Here is a 20,770-nt window from a genome sequence, read left to right on the forward strand (position 1 = left end):
TAAAATGAGGTCATACTGGAATAGGGTGGACCCTCAATCCAATATGTCTGGTATCGGTATAAAAAGGAGAAGTTTGGATGCAGACATGCACACAGGGAGAATACCACGTGAAGATAAAGGCAGCAATTGGGGCGATGCTTTCACATGTCCAGGAATGCCAAAGATTGTCAACAAACCACCAGAAGCTAAGAGACAGGCATGGGACAGATTCTTCCACGTAGCCCCCAGAAGGAACCACCCCTGCCAACACCTTGATTTTGGACTTGTAGCTTCTAGAACTGTGAGACAATACATTTCTATTGTTTTAAGCCACACAGTTGTTATACTCTGTTACCACAGCCCTAGAAAACTAATTCAAGGGACAGAGGGGTCAGGAGGCAGTCCAAGAAAGTTTCCTGAGGAAGTAATTTTTTAGCAGCAGTTGGAAGTTTGGGAGTTTTCATGGGATTGAGGAGTTGCAGGCAGAGGGAATCACATGGGCAATAGCCCCAAGGCAGGAGAGAGCATGATCTCTGGAAGGAACTGTAAGAAGTCAGTTGGCTGCAGTTGAGAGTGAGAGGAAGAGTGGCTCACATGGGACTGGAGAGGTAGGCAGGGGCCAGCTCATGAAGGGCCTGATGGGGCATCATGAAGACGTTGTCTTCTTAAGAGGAGCAGGCAGCCATCGACACGTTAAGCTGAGTAGGGACATGCTACATTTGCTTAAAAAAATGATCACTCGAGCTGCGGTGTGGGAACTATACTGAATAAGAGCAATTATGGATGTGGGTGAACACTTAGGAAGACAAAGATGATGGGCTCATGGGGGGGAAATTGATGAGCTCTACAAATGTTTAGAACAGACCAAGCAGGATTCGTGATTGTTATTGAAGGAGAGTGACATGTCCAAATGACACCCAGATACAAGGGATGGATAGTGCTGTCATTTGCTGAGATGGGGAATCCTGGAAGAGGGCCATGTTTGGGTGGAATATAGAGGGGAGATCTGTGCTGAAGATGCATGCTTGGGAATCATCCTTGGGTAGAGAATAACTGAAACCATAGGATGAATGAGGTCCAGAGTGAGGAGAGCAGAATCAAGGATGCCCCAGCACTGAGAGTTGGTGGATGGGGATGGGCTGGCCAAGGAGATGGAGGAATGATTGCTTCACAAGCGGGAGGAAAACCAGGAGGACACCATGCCACAGAAACCAGTGTCAGCACCACACCCACCTTAGTCCAGCACTACAAGCAAATCCTAATATATTTTGAAAGTATTTTCCATTGTAGTCTGATTGGTTGCCTTATCAAGGGGTAGGCCTGGAAGCCAGTTTGTTCTTCAGGGTGACCAGAGTGAAAAGAGAGGGAGAGACCATGGAAAATGGTGGCCGAGCATCCAGCACTCATAAAGGGGAGCATGACTGGGGCCTCCTGCTCCTTCCCTGTAGAACAATTTCCTGGTCCCTGGGCTGGGCCTGAGCTGTTCTAGGGAGAACAGCCAGCAGCCCTTTCTGGTAGAGCAGCCCAAAGCTGAGCTGGCAAGGAGGGAAAGAAAGGCAAAGGATGTGGAGATGGGAAGGAGAGACAAAGCTGGAAGAACTCATCTCTGTGTTAGATGTGCCAGGCCATTTGCATTTGTGGAAGGAAGTGGTTCTCTGTCCCGGTCTCACCTCAGGTGAGGAAGTGAGGGATTTTTTTTTTAACATAATAACTTAGCAATGAGGTAATGAGAGGTAATTAATACTAGCTAGAAAGAGGTTTGTTTGTTGTCCTGTCTCTCAACTCTGCAGAACCTAAAGATGCAGGGTAAATGACACCTGCTGGCACAGGAAGCAGCCACTGATCAAGTCAGAACCCTGAAGGAATGGAGAAGAAAAGGAAGGGGGAGGGAGACCAAGGGGAAGGAATATGCAGGAACCTATGGGAGGAAGACTCAGCAATGACTGAGGGGGATTTCGGGGTGAGGAGAGAAGAAGGAAGTTCTTGTGCTGTCCCCTGGACTTGGTTCAAGATTTGGTTCTTTCTGGTGATTAGGCCCATATGCCTTTGCAGCCACTGCCGTCCATCATGCCACGCTCACAATATGTCATTCAATCCCCACATGAACCCTGTGTATAATTATGGTGATTCTCTGTTTCACGGGTTAATGAGTTGTGCAAGTTTGCAGAGCTAGAAAGTGCTGATTCTGGGATTCAAACTCAGGTCTGTCCACTTCCAAATCCCATGTTCCTTTCTCCATACTTGTTTCTAAACCTGGTTTATTGTTAGAATCTCCTGGAATTAAAAAAAAAAAATCCTAGGCTATTCATTGGGGATTGAGATTCAATAGGTCTGGGATATGTCCCAGCAGGAGGGAATATATATATATATAAAAATACAGGGTTGTTTGGCCTGAGGTGATCCAGCACTGGAAGCTATAGGCTCTTTCTTGAGGCTAATGGTGGACTCCAGGAGGGGTCATGCCAAGGAGTACCTCCCAGAACTTCTGCTGCCAGTGTCCTTGTCCCTGCAGTGAGCCACAGCCAGCCCCCACCTCTGCAGGAGATCCTCCAACACTAGCAGCCATGTGGCTGACAGGATCTTGGTGCTCCAGCTGGCTGTCAGGCCTGAGCCTCTGAGGTGGGAGAGCCAAGTTCAGGACACTTGACCACCAGAGACCTCCTGGCTCCATGTAATGTCAATCAGTGAGAGCTATCCTAGAGAACTGTCTCAGTCTCAACGCTAAGACCCAGCTCCACTCAATGACCAGCAAGCTACAGTGTTGGACACCCCATGCCAAACAACTAGCAAGACAGGAACACAACCCACCCATTAGCAGAGAGGCTGCCTAAAATCATACTAAGTTCACAGACAACCCAAAACACACCACTAGTCGTGGTCCTGCCCACCAGAAAGACAAAATGCAGCCTCATCCATCAGGAAAAAGGCATCAGTCCACCAGGAAGCCTACACAAGCCACTGAACCAACCTTACCCACTGGGGGCAGACACCAATAACAACAGGATTAAGAACCTGCAGCCTGCGAAAAGGAGACCCCAAACACAGTTCGTTAAGCAAAATGAGAAGACAGAGAAACACGCAGCAGATGAAGGAACAAGGTAAAAACCCACCAGAACAAACAAATGAAGAGGAAATAGACAGTCTACCTGAAAAGGAATTCTGAGTAATGATAGTAAAGATGTTCCAAATTCTTGGAAACACAATGGAGAAAATACAAGAAATGTTTAACAAGGACCTAGAAGAACTAAAGAGCAAACAAACAATGATGAACAACACAATAAATGAAATTAAAAATTCTCTAGAAGGAATCAATAGCACAATAACTGAGGCAGAAAAATGGGTAAGTGACCTGGAAGATAAACTAGTGGAAATAACTACCGCAGAGCAGAATAAAGAAAAAAGGATGAAAAGAGTTGAGGACAGTCGCAGAGACCTCTGGGACAACATTAAATGCACCAACATTTGAATTATAGGGGTCCCAGAAGAAGAAGAGAAAAAGAAAGGGACTGAGAAAATATTTGAAGAGATTATAGTTGAAAACTTACCTAATATGGGAAAAGAAGTGGTCAGTCAAGTCCAGGAAGCACAGAGAGTCCCATACAGGATAAATCCAAGGAGAAACATGCCCACACACATATTAATCAAACTTTCACAAATTAAATACAAAGAAAAAATATTAAAAGCAGCAAGGGAAAAGCAACAAATAACATACAAGGAAATCCCCATAAGGTTAACAGCTGATCTTTCAGCAGAAACTCTGCAAGCCAGGAGGGAGTGGCAGGATATATTTAGAGTGATGAAAGGGAAAAACCTACAACCAAGATTACTCTACCCAGCAAGGATCTCATTCAGATTCAATGGAGAAATTAAAACCGTACAGACAAGCAAAAGCTAAGAGAATTCTGCACCACCAAACCAGCTTTACAACAAATCCTAAAGGAACTTCTCTAGGCAGGAAGCACAAGGGAAGAAAAAGACCCACAAAAACAAACCCAAAGCAATTAAGAAAATGGTAATAGGAACATACATATTGATAATAACCTTGAATGTAAATGATTAAATGCCCCAACCAAAAGACACAGACTGGCTGAATGTATACAAAAACCAGATCCATGTATATGCTGTCTACAAGAGACCCACTTCAGACCTAGGGACACATACAGACTGAAAGTGAAGGGTGGAATAAGATATTCCATGCAAATGGAAATCTAAAGAAAGCTGGAGTAGCAATTCTCATATCAGACAAAATAGACTTTAAAATAAAGACTATTACAAGAGACAAGGACACTACATAATGCTCAAGGGATCAATCCAAGAAGAAGATAAATCAATTGTGAATATTTATGTACCCAACATAGGAGCACCTCAATACATAAGGCAAATGCTAACAGCCATAAAAGGGGAAATCAACAGTAACACAATCATAGAAGGGGATTTTTAACACCCCACTTTCACCAATGGACAGATCATCCAAAATGAAAATAAATAAGGAAACACAAGCTTTAAATGATACATTAAACAAGATGGACTTAATTGATATTTATAGGACATTCCATCCAAAAACAACAGAATACACTTTCTTCTCAAGTGCTCATGGAACATTCTCCAGGATCCATCATATCTTGGGTCACAAATCAAGCCTTGGTAAAGTTAAGAAAATTGACATCATATCAAGGATCTTTTCCGACCACAACACTATGAGACTAGATATCAATTATAGGAAAAAAAACTGTAAAAAACGGGCTTCCCTGGTGGCACAGTGGTTGAGAATCTGCCTGCCAATGAAGGGGACGCGGGTTCAAGCACTTATCGGGGAAAACCCCACATGCTGTGGCACAATTAAGCCCGTGCACCACAACTACTGAGCCTGTGCTCTAGAGCCTTCGAGCCACAACTACTGAAGCCCACACACCTAGAACCCATGCTCCACAACAAGAGAAGCCATCACAATGAGAAGCCCATGCACTGCAACAAACAGTAGTGCCCGCCCACCACAACTAGAGAAAAGCCCACGTGCAGCAATGAAGACCCAATGCCGCCAGAAATAAATAACTTACGTAATTTAAAAAAAAACTGTAAAAAATACAAACACATGGAGGCTAAAAATATGCTACTAAATAACCAAGAGATGACTGAGGAAATCAAAAAATACCTAGAAACAAATGACAATGAAAACATGACAACTCAAAACCTATGAGATTCAGCAAAAGCAGTTCTACGAGGGAAGTTTATAGCAATACAGTCTACCTCTAGAAACAAGAATAATCTCAAATAAACAACCTAAACTTACACTTAAAGCAATTAGAGAAGGAAAAACAAAACAACCCCAAAATTAGCAGAAGGAAAGAAATCATAAAGATCAGATCAGAAATAAATGAAAAAGAAATGAAGGAAACAATAGCAAAGATCAATAAAACTAAAAACTGGTTCTTGGAGAAGATAAACAAAAGTGATAAACCATTAGCAAGACTCATAAGGGAAAAAAGGGAGAAGACTCAAATCAACAGAATTAGAAATGAGAAAGAAGTAACAACTGACACTGCAGAAATAGAAAGGATCATGAGAGATTACTACAAGCAACCCTATGCCAATAAAATGGACAACCTGGAAGAAATGGACAAATTCTTAGAAAGGCACAACCTTCTGAGACTGAACCAGGAAGAAATAGAAAATATAAACACACCAATCACAAGCACTGAAATTGAAACTGTGATTAAAAATCTTCCAACAAACAAAAGTCCAGGACAAGATGGCTTCACAGGCGAATTTTATCAAACATTTAGAGAAGAGCTAACACCTATCCTCTCAAACTCTTCCAAAATATAGCAGAGGGAGGAACACTCCCAAACTCATTCTACGAGACCACCATCACCCTGATACCAAAATCAAACAAATGTGTCACAAAAAAAAAGAAAACTACAGGCCAATATCATTGATGAACATAGATGCAAAAATCCTCAACAAAATACTAGGAAACAGAATCCAACAGCATGTTAAAAGGATCATACACCATGATCAAGTGGAGTTTACCCCAGAAATGCAAGGATTCTTCAATATACAGAAATTAATCAATGTGATACACCAGATTAACAAATTGAAGGAGAAAAACCCTATGAATGATCATCTCAATAGATGCAGAAAAAGCTTTTGACAAAATTCAACACCCATTTATGATAAAAACCCTCCAGAAAGTAGGCATAGAGTGAACCTACCTCAACATTATAAAGGCCATATATGACAAACCCACAGCCAACATCATCCTCAATGGTAAAAAACGGAAACCATTTCCACTAAGATCGGGAAGAAGACAAGGTTGCCCACTCTCACCACTATTATTCAACACAGTTTTGGAAGTTAGCCACAGCAATCAGAGAAGAAAAAGAAATAAAAGGAATCCAAATCAGAAAAGAATAAGTAAGGCTGTCACTGTTTGCAGATGACATGATACTATACATAGAGAATCCTAAAGATGTTACCAGAAAACTACTAGAGCTAATCAATGAATTTGGTAAAGTTGCAGGATACAAAATTAATGCACAGAAATCTCTTGTATTCCTATACACTAATGATAAAAAATCTGAAAGAGAAATTAAGGAAACACTCCCATTTACCATTGCAACAAAAAGAATAAAATACCTAGGAATAAAGCTACCTAAGGAGACAAAAGACCTGTATGCAGAAAACTATAAGACACTGATGAAAGAAATTAAAGATGATATTAAACAAATGGAGAGATATGCCATGTTCTTGGATTGGAAGAATCAACATTGTGAAAATGGCTCTACTACCCAAAGCAATCTACAGATTCAATGCAATCCGTATGAAACTACCACTGGCATTTTTCACAGAACTAGAACAAAAAATTTTAAAATTTGTATGGAAACACAAAAGACCCCGAATAGCCAAAGCAATCTTGAGAAAGATAAACAGAGCTGGAGGAATCAGGCTCCCTGACTTCAGAGTATACTACAAAGCTACAGTAATCAAGACAGTATGGTACTGGCACAAAAGCAGAAATATAGATAAAAGGAACAGGATAGAAAACCCAGAGATAAACCCATGCACATTATGGTCACCTTATCTTTGATAAAGGAAGCAAGGATATACAATGGGGAAAAGACAGCCTCTTCAATAAGTGGTGCAGGGAAAACTGGACAGCTACATGTAAAAGAATGAGATTAGAACATTCCCTAACACCATACATAAAAATAACTCAAAATGGATTTAAGACCTAAATGTAAGGCCAGACACTATAAAACTCTCAGAGGAAAACATAGATAGAACACCCTATGACATAAATCACAGCAAGATCCTTTTTGACCCACCTCCTAGAGAAATGGAAATAAAAACAAAAATAAACAAATGGGACCTAATGAAACTTCAAAGCTTTTGCACAGCAAAGGAAACCATAAACAAGACCAAGAGACAACCCTCAGAATGGGAGAAAATATTTGCAAATGAAGCACTGGACAAAGGATTAATCTCCAAAATATACAAGCAGCTCATGGAGCTCAATATCAAAAACACAAGTAACCCAATCCAAAAATGGGCAGAAGACCTAAACAGACATTTCTCTAAAGAAAATATACAGATTGCCAACAAACACATGAAAGGATGCTCAACATGACTAATCATTAGGGAAATGTAAATCAAAGCTACAGTGAGGTATCACCTCACACCAGTCAGAATGGCCAGCATCAAAAAATGTACAAACAATAAATGTTGGAGAGGGTGTGAAGAAAGGGGAACCCTCTTGTGCTGTTGGTGGGAATGTAAATTGATACAGCCACTATGGAGAACAGTATTGAGGTTCCTTAAAAAACTACAAATAGAACTACCATATGACCCAGCAATCCCACTACTGGGCATATACCCTGAGAAAACCATAATTCAAATAGAGTCATGTACCAAAATGTTCATTGCAGCTCTATTTACAATAGCCAGGACATGGAAGCAACCTCAGTGTCCATTAACAGATGAATGGATAAAGAAGATGTGGCACATATATACAATGGAATATTACTCAGCCATAAAAAGTAACAAAACTGATTTATTTGTAGTGAGTTGGATGGACCTAGAGACTGTCATACAGAGTGAATTAAGTCAGAAAGAGAAAAACAAATACCATATGCTAACACATATATACGGAATCTTAAAAAAAAAAAAGAATATGGTCAGAAGTACCTAGGGGCAAGACGGGAATAAAGACGCTGACCTACTAGAGAATGGACTGGAGGATACAGGGGTTGGGAATAGTAAGCTGGGACAAAGTGAGAGAGTGGCATGGACATATATACACTACCAAATGTAAAACAGATAGCTAGTGGGAAGCAGCCACATAGCACAGGGAGATTAGCTCGGTGCTTTGTGACCACCTAGAGGGGTGGGATAGGGAGAGTGGGAAGGAGGTAGGGGCAAGAGGGAAGAGATATGCGGACATATGTATATGTATAACTGATTCACTTTGTTATAAAGCAGAAACTAACACACCATTGTAAAGCAATTATACTCCAATAAAGATGTTAAAACATATACATACACATGTATGTATTTATATGTATTATATATCTTTATATGTATTATAAATTTTTATATATATTTACATGTATATATTTGATTAATACAATTTATTTTTTAGAGAGATTTAGGTTCACAGCAGAATTGAGCAGAAAGTACAGAGTTCTCATATCTCCATCTCCGTACACGCACAACCTCCCTACTATCAACATCCCTCACTAGAGCGCTACATTCGTTACAATCATTGAGCCTACATTGATGCATCATTATTGCTCAAAGTCCATAGCTTACATTAAGGCTTACTCTTGATGTTATACATTCTCTGCGTTTGGACAAATGTATAATGACATATACCCACCATTGTAGCATCATATAGACAGTTTCACAGTCCCCCAAACCCTCTGTGCTCTGCCTACTCATTTTTCTCTCCCCACAAACACCTGGCAACCACTAATATTTTTACTGTCTACACAGTTTTACGTTTTCCAGAATGTCATCAAGTTGGAATCATATACCATGTAGTCTTTTCAGATTGGTTTCTTTCACTTAGCAATATGCATTTGTGTTTCCTCCATGTGTTTTCATGGCTTGATAGCTCAATTCTTTTTATTGCTGAGTAATATTCCATTGTCTGGATATGCCACAGTTTATTTATACATTCACCTACTAAAGGACATATTGTTTGCTTCCAAGTTTTGGCATTATGAATAAAGCTGCTATAAACATTCGTGTGTAGATTTTTGTGTGGATATGAGTTTTCAGTTCATTTGGGTAGATAACCAAGAAAAGTGATTGTTAGATTGTCTGGTAAGAATATGTGTAGTTTTGTAAGAAACTGCCAAACTGTCTTCTAAAGTGCCTGTACTACTTTACATTCCTACCAGCAATGTATGAGAGTTTCTGATGTTCCACATCCGTGTCAGCATTTGGTGTCGTCAGTGCTCTGGACTTTGGCCATTCTAATAGGTGTGTAGTAGTATTTCATTGTTGTTTTAATTGCAATTCCCTAATGACATATGATGTTGAATATCTTTTCATATGATTACTCGCCATCTGTATGTCTTCTTCTCTTCGTATTCTCTTGACATTGTCTATCACAGAACAAAAGTTCTTAATTTTAATGGAGTCGAGCTTATCAGTTGTTTCTTTGGAATATGTATTTTTCAAAACTCTCCAGAGGATTCTGAAGATTTCCTAGGGTGGTGTCCACTGGCCTCCAGACTCCCTCCACTCAGTAAAGGCGCTACATCAAAATAGACCAGGGAGGATTTGTTTGTGGAGCATTATTGAAAAATTGAGTCTGAAGAAGCCTGCTATTTAAATATTTTCAGCTATTTAAAATAGTCTATCCATAAGTTCTAGAGCCAGCTTTTTCTTTGAAAGTATGAATATATATGATTCTATTCTCAGCCTCATTTTCAGTTCTGATAATGGTTAAGTAGTAAGTATCTTTAAGTACTCTCTCCAGGCAATGACTTTCTTTCTGGCCTTTGATAAGAACCTAAAGAATGCCATTCCTCCACAAACGGCACTAGATGGCAGTAGCTAACATTGCAAATAGGATCCCCTGGTTAAATCGTCTGCACTTGCCCTGAGAAGCACTGCAGAAAAAAGTGTTGGAAAATTGGCATCTCCAAACAGACCAGTCAAATGAAATTGCCTCAGAATTCTGGGTTCATATCAATGTTTCTTTTCCCTGCCTGGGAAGCAAGATGCCTCACTTCATCATCTTCGGAGAGAATACAATGGGAGGAATTACTGGAGAATTGGTAGAAGGATGCTTGTTTTTATTTCATGGTATAAAAAATGATTATTTGTCTAACGATTTCTGGATTATTTGGCTTCTCAAAGAAAACAAATGGTCAGGATAATCAGTTGGCGTGTCAGCTAGGAGATTCTGGAAAGGAGATTAAATCAAGCGTAAGGCACAGAGCCTGATGACAACCACTAACCTGAGATGGTTGGTTATGTTTACTAACAGGAAGAGAAAGGTGGGTAGGAGCAATTCGAAGAACTGTAAAGTTTGTTTGGTATCGTGACTTAAGAATGTGTCTTTTAAGTTTCTGGGAAGAAGGTAAAGGTGTCCAAGACAGATTGGAGCAAGAAACTATAAGGCCAAGGCATTGCAGTGAGTTCACATTTCAGTAACATTCTTTGATTCAAATAACCAGCAACGAAAAATAAAACATAAACCAAATAAGATGTGGTCAGGCTTTAATACAAGAAAAATATCTCTCTGGATCAGAAAATGGAACAGAAAACTTGGGGGAAGCTGATTCATAAGGCATTTAGGGCTCCTGATGGCTGTGAGTTATTACTGTAGGCTAAAGGAGACCTCAAAAATGCTCCATATAAGAAGGGAAAGCAGAGGCAGGCTCACAGCGGTCTGAGTTTAAACTCGGGGGCTGAGTTGTTCTCACCTCTTTCCCCAGTCCAAGAGCTGCATCAAAACGTAAGCCAGAAGATTTGTTTTACAGGCATTATCAAAAAGTTGAATAAGAAGCTAAGACTTTATACTTTATAACAATAAACTTAAAAGCTTAGGTAAATGGATAATTTTCTGGGAAATATAAGTTAACATAATTGCATCGGGAAGAAATAAGATACCTATAAGATATCTAAATCAACTAAGAACCATTCTTTTACTAATTAAGTAAGCAGGAAAATTTCTCTTTCCCCAAAATTCCAGGTGGTCAAAGATGGTTTCACAGGCCTGTTTTATTAGATTTTTACGGAACAGATAAGAACTATGTTAAATCAAATGTTTTAGAGAACAGAAAAAATGGAAAGGTAATCAACTCCTCTTATAAAACTAGTATGACCTCGAGAAAAAAAACTGGAAAAAGACAGCATAGGGAAATTATAGAACAACTCCACTTACGAAAATATCAGTAGGTACAAAAATCCTAAGCATATAAAATTCAGCAGTGTATTTATATATGTATCTCATGACCCAGTAGGATTTATATCAGGAATGCAAGCATGGTTCACATCATAAAATCTATTAGTGTGATATATTAGGTCAACCGGTTAAAAAGAAAATCCATAAGATCATTTTAATAGATTATTTACTAGATGGAGGGAAAACATCAATAAAATTTAACACTCAGTCCTGGGAAAAACTCTTAGCCTACCAGGAATAAGAGAAATGAGAGAAATGCCCATAATTTAGTAAACAGCATTGTGACAGATATCTTCCATTTGTTTCTCCAGATCCACTTATCACATTTCTCTACCCTGTTCTCTGCCTATAACGAGTAAGCAGTTTCTCCTGCCTTCTGGCTTCCTATTGGGTTCAACTGCTAAAGAATCATGGTAGGAAATCTGAGAGGAGAAAGAGAATGAGGTCAGGATAGTTCTTCTTCTATCTCCTCCCTGCAAGGCATGTTGGGTTGGCTGTGTCCCACTGTTTCCCTCAGAGCAGCTCCCTCTACCTCACTCTTCCCTTCCAGGTTCTAGAAGTCCCTTGGCCTAGATATAGCTACTTCTTACTGCCGCTAGTGGTTATTGCAATACCCCCTCTGGTTCCCTTCATCCAAACCTCGGTACAATTACCTGTAAAGAAAACTTCCCTGAATTGTCCTAATTCGAATGTACCATCTCTTTCCTTTCGGGACTCTGACGAGCATCTATCAAAATCCTATTGCGAATGTATTTCGCTTTAGAACCAGTCCCGTTAATGTCACAGATAAGGCAAGGATGTCCATTATTACTGCTTGTGTTCAAAATTGCAAGGGAAGTTTTAGTCAATGCAAAAGTCAAGAAAACCAGTACAAGGAACAATTGGGAAGAAAGAAAAGAAATTATTTCTGTTTATAGAAGATATTGTCTACATAGAAAGTCAGGAAGAATCTATACACAATTAGAATCACCAAGGTATTTCAATCAAGTTGTAGAACACAAAATTTAATACACAAAAATTATTAGCTTTCTTTTTTTTTCTTTTTGGCTGTGTTGGGTCTTTGTTGCTGTGTGCAGCCTTTCTCCAGTTGTGGTGAGTGGCGGCTACTCTTCGTTGAGGTGTGCAGGCTTCTCATTGTGGTGGCTTCTCTTGTTGTGAAGCACAGGCTCTAGGCATACGGGCTTCAGTAGTTGTGACACATGGGTTCAGTAGTTATGGCTCGCAGGCTCTAGAGCACAGGCTCAGTAGTTGCGGCGCACGGGCTTAGTTGCTCCGTGGCACGTGAGATCTTCCCAGACCAGAGATCGAACCCGTGTCCCCTGCATTGGCAGGCGATTCTTAACCACAGTGCCACCAGGGAAGTCCCCACAAAAATTATTAGCTTTCTTATTCACCAATAATAATCATTTAGAAAATTAAATGGGAAAAATACCTCATTCATTGTAGGAGGTAAAAACCAAATGAGGTATTTTGATGGCCAGTTGTATGTGTCAACTTGGCTAGGCTACAGTGTCCAGTTATTCAAACACTAACCTAGGTGTTGCTGTGAAATTCTTTTGTAGATGTGATTAAAGCCAATAATCAGTTGACTTTAAGGGAGATTATTTTAGATAATCTGGGTAGGCATGATTCAATCAATTGAAAGGCCTTAAGAGCAAAGCTGAGGTTTTCCAGAAGAGGAAATTCTTCTTGTGGACAGCAGCTTCACCTCATGCCCTACAGTTCCAGTCTGCCCTTCCTGACGGCCTGTCCTATGATTTCAAACTTGCCTTGCCAGTCCACCTCCACTGACATGTAACCAATTCCTTGCAATGTCTCTTAATATATGTCTCCTTCTATAGGTTCTGTTTCTCTGGTTGAACCCTGACTGATACAGGTATCAAGAAACAAACCTAAAAATATACCACACAAGGCCCCTGTGGAGAAATTATGAAACATTATTGAAAGATCTAAAAGAAAATGTGGCTAAATGGAGATTTACATCATGTTCATGGTTTAAAAGACTCAGTATTGTAAACTTGGTTAATTTTCCCCAAATTAATCTATGAATACATTCCAATCAGAATAATGACAAGGTTTTTTTGTGGAACTTGACAAGAAGATCCAAACTTTACATGGAAGAGCAAAGGACTGTAAATAGCAAAGACAATTTTGAAGAAGAATAAGGTGAAGGGACTTGTCAAACTAGATATTAAGACTTAGCTTAAAGGTACGTAATTAGGACAGGATGGAATTCCTGTAGATACACAAGTAGGCCAGTGCAACAGAAGAGACAGCTCAGAAGCAGACTCATTAAGATCTGGATATTGGATACGTGACAGAAGTAACATTTCAAATCAGTGGTCACAATGGATGATTCCATCAACAGTTCTGGGGCAATAAAATAATCAAATGGAAAAAACGTAAAATTAGCTTCCAATTTCACACCTGCATACAAATGAACTTAAGATGGATTAGGACCTAAACGTGAAAAGTTAAAGATTACAAATTTTAGAAATAAATAAGGATATCTTTATGAACTTAGGGAATTAAAAATTTTCCTTGACAAGATATGAGATACAAAACATTAAGATTGAGAAATCTGACAACATTAAAGTCTTTGTGTACACACACACACATACACACAACAAAATGAAAAGGCAAACCATAGATTGAAGATACTTGCAACACATATAACTAACAAAGGACTACATCTAAAATATATAAAGAACTGTCACAGATCATAAAGAAAGAGATCATAGAAAATGGGCAAAGGATTAGAATAAGTAAGGAAAGAGAATAAGTTTGTGACAAATTGTCTAATACCTCAAAGAGTATAATGAAATCATTCAGGTCTGAATCACTCTCCTCATCCCTCACCAGCCGTCTTTATGCTCATCTTTCTCTTCTCTCCATTCATTCTTTCAACACTGATTAACACATACTTAGTGATCACCCTTTATGTGCCAGCTACTGTTCTAGACACTTGGATATCAGTGAAGATGACAGACAAAATTCCCTGCCCCTGTGAAGATTATATTCTAGCATTGAGGTGGAGTGTGCAGGTAGTAAAAAAAAAAAAGAAAAACACACAATGAACTTAACACATAAGCAAATTGCTTGGTGTGTTAGATGGAAATAAGCGCCCCAGAGAAAAGACAGTGAAGGGTCAAGGGGATCAGGAGTGCCAGAGTAAGGGCTACAGTTGTCAATATGCTGTCATATAAGCCTTATAGGGAAAGTGAGCTTTAAGAAAATCTTTGGAGATGAGGGAGTCATCCAAGGAGATCACCTGAGGAAACTCTATACGTGGGGTGCGGTGGGAGTGGGGGACCATCTCCACCTTAGGCTGGACCTGAGATGGTTGGATGAGAAGGTGAATCACCCAGAAGGGATGGTGATGGTCAACTCTTCAACATGGGGCGAGTACATTTGATTCAGTGTTCCCTGGCAGAGCTTCTCAGATCTTAGCCACTCCGAGTTGGAGAACCTTAGTTCAGGACCTGCTGTTTACTTGAGTAGATGTTCAGGAAGTGGAGTACGCCAAATATGAAACTCAAATTATTTAGGATGCAATTAGCTTTGGTTTAATAATTAAAAATACTTTTAGAATTTTCTTTGTCAAAGGTTAGGCTATTAATTAGCGTGTCATGGGAACCCAGAGGTTATTATTCTCTCAAAAACCCATTTTTGGTAGAAAATGTGCTGAGCCTCATTTGTGAAGATAATTATAGTTTATATCTTTGGGAGTGTCTGCCAAGTTCACAGTGATTTCACTCTTCTCTGGGAGCTGCCTCTAGAATCTATAGGGAGTGGCAGTTGGTGGGGAGTGGCATTTGGTGGGGAGTGGCATTTGGTGGCGGTGGGGAGGGCTCCCCTGCCCACATTTCTACTGCATGAGCATATTCTCTGGTCATAGCTCATTGGAACAGAGCTAGAATCATGAGCTAAACTGAGCCAATAGCATCTTTTCTCCCAGGAATTTTGAATCAGACCCAAGAGGGCCAGACTAGTCGGTTTGGCTGGAATTATAAGATGCAAATTCAAGGTGGCCATATTTCACCAAGCGGTCTTGAGGACTAGAGAAAGTCGACCTGCAAGAAGAGATTAAAGCAAATGCACAGAGAGAGTTCTTCTGCCTTTCAGGTTCCAAGACATAGCTCTTCTCCGAAGTCTAGATGCCTCCCAGCTTTTGAGTTCCTTAAAACACTCCTATATCCTTATAATTTATCGCATTGGTTGCTTTGGCTAGTCCATTTGACTTCTAATACAGTTATGTTACAGGTCTGAAATAGCAGGGAGCTCACTTTGATTTTTTTTTCCCACCAGGGATAATGGGTCTCATTCATTCATCTGTTCATTCATTCCTTTATTCATAAACTTTCGAGGGATACATATTAAGTGTTAGTGACTAAATACGTAACACTGAATGAGATGTTGTTTTTATGCTCAAATAATTCATCTTGATTCTTCATTTTTAAGGTGGTTGGCTGGGATGTGGGGAATGCAGTCTTTGACTCTGAAATACCAAATTTCTCTTTTTGAGTCTGATGGACTTGAGAGAATCAAAGCCTGACTCTAGCTTATTTAGGGTTGATAGATATAAAAAACTACTTTGTGAACTATAGGTTGGTACACAAATATTTTTCACTAGTTATAGTGATATCTTCTATTTGAGTTATTCGGCTTAGAGTCTCCACGGGAATATATATTAAGTGAGCTCCTTTGAAAGGATACCTTTGATTTAGGAATAAAACGTAAGTTTTTAAAATTGCCACTTTAGCTAGAGATATGCTCAAAAATTAGATATCAATTTGATAGAATTACACTTTATTTTCCAGTAACTAAGCAATATTTTGAGGTTTCTAATATTTTGGGAAAAGATACTTTTTCTGTGTGACCAAAAGATATAATCACTTCAAATAATGATTGTGAGCTTCTGGAGAAGACAGGTAAATAAAAACTAACGTTAAAAGAAATAATCCCCAACAAATGAGCTCAAATACCCCTGGGATTAGTCCGGACACCTGGGTGAGTTGTGTAGCAGGTGGGGTTTAGTTCCAATTCCCTTTTCCAAATGTCAGTGATAGATCCTGCTCACAAGAGAGCCCCAGACCTTCCTTTCAGCTGATGCTCAGTTTTAAGGACCCACTCAGATCTCTTTCCCCTTCTAGGATGAGAGTTCTTAAAATTTATAGTTCTCTACAGGGAATTCATTAAATATTTATTAAGGTGAATGTATTTTACCTTAAAGCTCTTGCTTTGCTGCCTTGAAATCCAATGTCCTCAATTTAGACAACCAGTTAACATTCAGAACAATGAAAAGTTAGGGATAGAAGGGTTGTTGAGATCATCTATGCTGATGGTTAAGAGCACAGGCTTTGGAGGCCTGGTTGATATGTGGCCTCTGTTGTCCTTGGGCAAGTCACTTAATCTCTGAAGCACATGTATGAAACAAAGATAATACTTCCTTTCTCATAGAGGGGTATGAGGATTAAATGAATGATATAGATCATTGTTGCTTAGAGTGTATCAGACTTGTAATAGGTGGTAATTGAATAGTAGTAGTGGTTGTTACTGTTGTTATTTATTACAGTGATTTCCTTACAGTCATCCAACTAATAAGTGCAAGATTCAGGTCCTCTGTGCCCCATTATGTTTATGTCTTTAGTACTATGCTTCTTTCTTTTGGTGGTGGTCTTAAAAGTGAAATCATTACAAAAGGAAATCCTAAAGAAATATGGCTTTTGCGTTGACAACATTCTCTTTAACAACACTGTCATTCTCATTAGCTTAGTCATTGTCAATATCCCTCTTCTATGATTATAGTTAAAAAGGGATGTTACCATTAAATCCAAGAAATTCCTTATGAAGCCTTTTAAATGCGTCTTACTTGAAGTCTTCGGGGTGGATGCCTTTTAATAATACTTGTTTCTCCCTGTTCCAGTGGGATGTCAAAATACATGGCCCTCGGTCCTTGAAGGGTTGGAGAGAAACAAAAACAAACTATTAAAAGCAATTTACTATTAAATTAGACTGGTCATTAGTTATTAGACTTTGTTAACACAATTTTGTATCTTCAGTTCTATATGTCTAACCGATAGGTTGAATGTGGAAATGAAACACATAAAGCAGGGGCCCTACATAACTGCAAATGATAAAATATTAGCCTAGATACAGGACTTAATTTCTGCTTTCATCATTTCCTCCCCAGACTAATATTTAGAAGAAGAGCTGCACAATTAACCACATATTGAGTGCAAGTGTTATTCAGACATAGAATTTAGCTTGGAAAATAGAAACTTATTGATTTGTTTTAATTTCATGAAATCTCCCTCAAATAGGAAATCCGAAAACATATAGCTGTAAGAAATGAAAATAAGTTCTCTTTTCAGATAAAATAGATAAATAGGTGGATAGGTATTAGACAGAGAGATGATAAAGAAATGGAGCTTGAGTGTGTAATAGGAGTATGCAACGTTTAGCATTGAATGTTCCCAATTAAATAGTCCCCCCATCTAGGGAAATGAATTCCCACAAGTTGCTACTATAATACAACATATCAGTATTCTTTCCTGATAAAATAACCCAGGGCTACAGAGTTAAGCCTCATTAGGAAACAGAGAAGCTCAAGAGATCAATATAGATTTCATTTTTCAGTTTGATTATCCTGGGCCCTTGGGACTACTACCGTGACCAATGCTACATGAATGACGTTCTTGTCCTTTCCTCTTAACAATCTGGAAACATTCTGATTTCTAGATTGTCGTGTAGACTATCCTATAGTGCCACTTTGCATTTTAAATGGAAAAATCCATGGGTAATTATGTGTTTCTGTCCTTAAGACATTTGAATGATCACCTTAAGAACTTCTCTATGTCCTTATTTTCTTTCGAGAGATGCCAGTATATTGAGCAAGACCAAAAACATGTTGCATTTAAAAATGTAAATATTTCCAGCAAAATTTTTTTCAGCAATGTGACTACTTATTTTTATGCCATGATTTGAGTAATATCACCCCGTTATTTAATTTGATACTGCTGAAATGGCATAGGCTGTGTTACTTTTACCCCTGATTTGTAGGTGAAGAAAATTGATGAAGTAACTTGCCCAAAGTCATACTATTTGGTATTTGGTGGAGCTGGGGTTAGAATATCAGCCCCTTGAAAATAGTGTTCAGAATGCTTACCATCGTTGTTATTTATTTTTAATGAGATTTTGCAATTTCAAAAATAAGAACATTTCCCAGTTGGGACTCTTAACATGTTAGAATCAGCTTTTACCTGTCAGTTACCAAAATCTTAAAACTCTAGATGGAAGGTTTGGGTAAAAAAGGAATTATTCAATGAACTAAGAGGAATATTCCTACTCGCATGCTTAGGAAGTTGAAAACATTAAAAAAAAAAAAAAAAGGCCATATAGAACCAGTCAAAGGTTGTCAGTTCTGTAGAAAGTAGCCATGAAAATCATTCTAGGTAAGAGCTACTAGGTGCTAAAAGGGAATATATGGCTTTATGGCCAATAATGGGAACTTATTTGTGTTAATAATCCAGAATGTGAAGAAAAGAAAAAACAACATGCATATATATGTGTGTGTGTGTATATATATATAAAATATATACATATATATATATATGCATGTATCTCTTCCCAAGTTAGAACGTCAGTTTAAGTATCATCTGTTTAAGTATCATCATGGTTGTCATAAAACATTCTATGTCTTATGAAATATCCCAGGAGAATTTATAGCCACATCTGGCTCAGAGCTTCCAATCATAATAGGAAAAATTCTCTTAGTTTTGCGTATGACCATGAAGAATAAGGGGCTGAGGAGAGGGTGCCCCATCCGCTCATCTGTACTTCAATAAATCAATTCAGTTTGGGGTGGTTTCCAAATTCACATCACAATGGATTCACTCCTAAAGTACTGCTTGCAAAACAACAAAGCCTGATGCAAGAAACAGTACTGAAGAGAATGATTTAAATTTAGAATCTAACTGAAACATATGATTGTCCTAATTATCACATCTTTATCTATAGAATTTTAATTGCCTGGCAAAGCTAGGTATAAACATCCAAAGCACTATAAACCAAGCTGACACAAAATGATTTTTTCCTTCTCATGTGGAATGGTGAAAAGCCCTTAGTACACAGTTTACACACCTATTCTATGTGCCCAGAATACTTACAACTGACAAACATTGTCACCCTTTGAAGGATGTTCTCTTATATTTCAGTAATTTAGAAACTTTCAGAGATTATAGAGATAGACAGTCAGGTAAATCTATCAATAGCACTCCTCGGCCCAAATCCACAAATCTCACGCTGGGTTTTACATTTACCTGCAGAATATCTTCCATACCAGGTCTCTCTTAGAGGTGGCAACTGCCCTTCCAAAGCTTTATTCCGTTCCTCCAGTCTTGCAAACGAATATGAGCTCTTTTCTTCTGGATTCTCAGTGAATACAAAGTCCACAGGGCCGGCTGAGGGAGTCTCTTCCTCTTTGTTTTGCAAAGGTGCTACCTTGGTCACCTTTGGGTGAGCCTTAGAGTGGCTCAGGCCCATTTCACATTAAAGACAGTCAGTGTAAAACCATGAGGTTAGTAGTTTGGGGTCTTTAATATAGCTTGTTTTAATCAAGGGATTTCCGAAGTTAACCCAGCTCTAAAGCAGTCGTTTCCTTCCTAACATCTGTGTAGCTTTATTTCACTACACACTAACACTTTGGCCACTTCCTGGGAGGCTGGTTTCCATGGAGACTGCCCTTCAACTCCTACTTTGCCATTTCAGACCCAAAGAATCCAGTTAAACATTGACTTGGTTATGCCTACTTTCTGAAAGACTCAGTGGTAGGAAGAGAAACCACTATTGATCATTAAACCAATCTCTAACACCAGGAAGGCCATTAACAGAGATGGAGAGCAGGGGTTCAGAGGTCTTAAATTTGACCCTTTCATTGGTCTTAAATTGGACCCTTAAATTGTGTGTACCTTCAAACATCATCTGTAAGAATTACCAACTGAGAAGAGCTAAGTCACCTTTGGAAATAACAGGAACTAATCATCTAGGGCTTTGTTAATCTTTAATCTTAATTGAAGAATTTATCTTCCAAATAGGAAACAGCAGAGTAGCTAAAATAATTTTTCTGTCAATAATTTGAATTGCCTTTGAAGGAGATGAATACATTACAGGAGGGCAGGGAGACAATAGCACTTTTTTCCTGGGGATGAGGGGACAAAATTCTTGAATAAATAGTTCAAGTAAAACTCAAAGATAGCCTATTCAAAGATAGCCTATTTACTATGTTTAAAAAAATTGAAAAAAAAAAAAGACTGAAAAGCAATGTGCTGAAATGTTGAGCAATGATTTCTGAATGTTGGGATTATGGGTGAT

General features: G+C 38.8%; 1 protein-coding gene across 1 annotated transcript in view; it reads right to left on the reverse strand.

The window, feature by feature from the left end:
- The window catches only part of CCDC198 (coiled-coil domain containing 198), a 31,018-nt gene extending 10,986 nt beyond the window's left edge, over positions 1 to 20,032 (reverse strand). Inside the window, exons 1-2 of the mRNA XM_027111365.1 lie at positions 19,720 to 20,032; positions 17,271 to 17,353 (exon numbers count right to left, since the gene is read on the reverse strand). Of these exons, the coding sequence (XP_026967166.1) occupies positions 17,271 to 17,353; positions 19,720 to 19,942 (306 nt within the window). The 5' untranslated portion in view covers positions 19,943 to 20,032. The remainder of the gene's footprint in view (positions 1 to 17,270; positions 17,354 to 19,719) is intronic.
- Between the last annotated feature and the right edge of the window lie 738 nt (positions 20,033 to 20,770).

Source organism: Aethalodelphis obliquidens, unplaced genomic scaffold (assembly GCF_003676395.1).
Source record: "Aethalodelphis obliquidens isolate GAN/ISIS:26980383/991018 unplaced genomic scaffold, ASM367639v1 scaffold10, whole genome shotgun sequence".
NCBI classification, from domain to species: domain Eukaryota; kingdom Metazoa; phylum Chordata; class Mammalia; order Artiodactyla; family Delphinidae; genus Aethalodelphis; species Aethalodelphis obliquidens.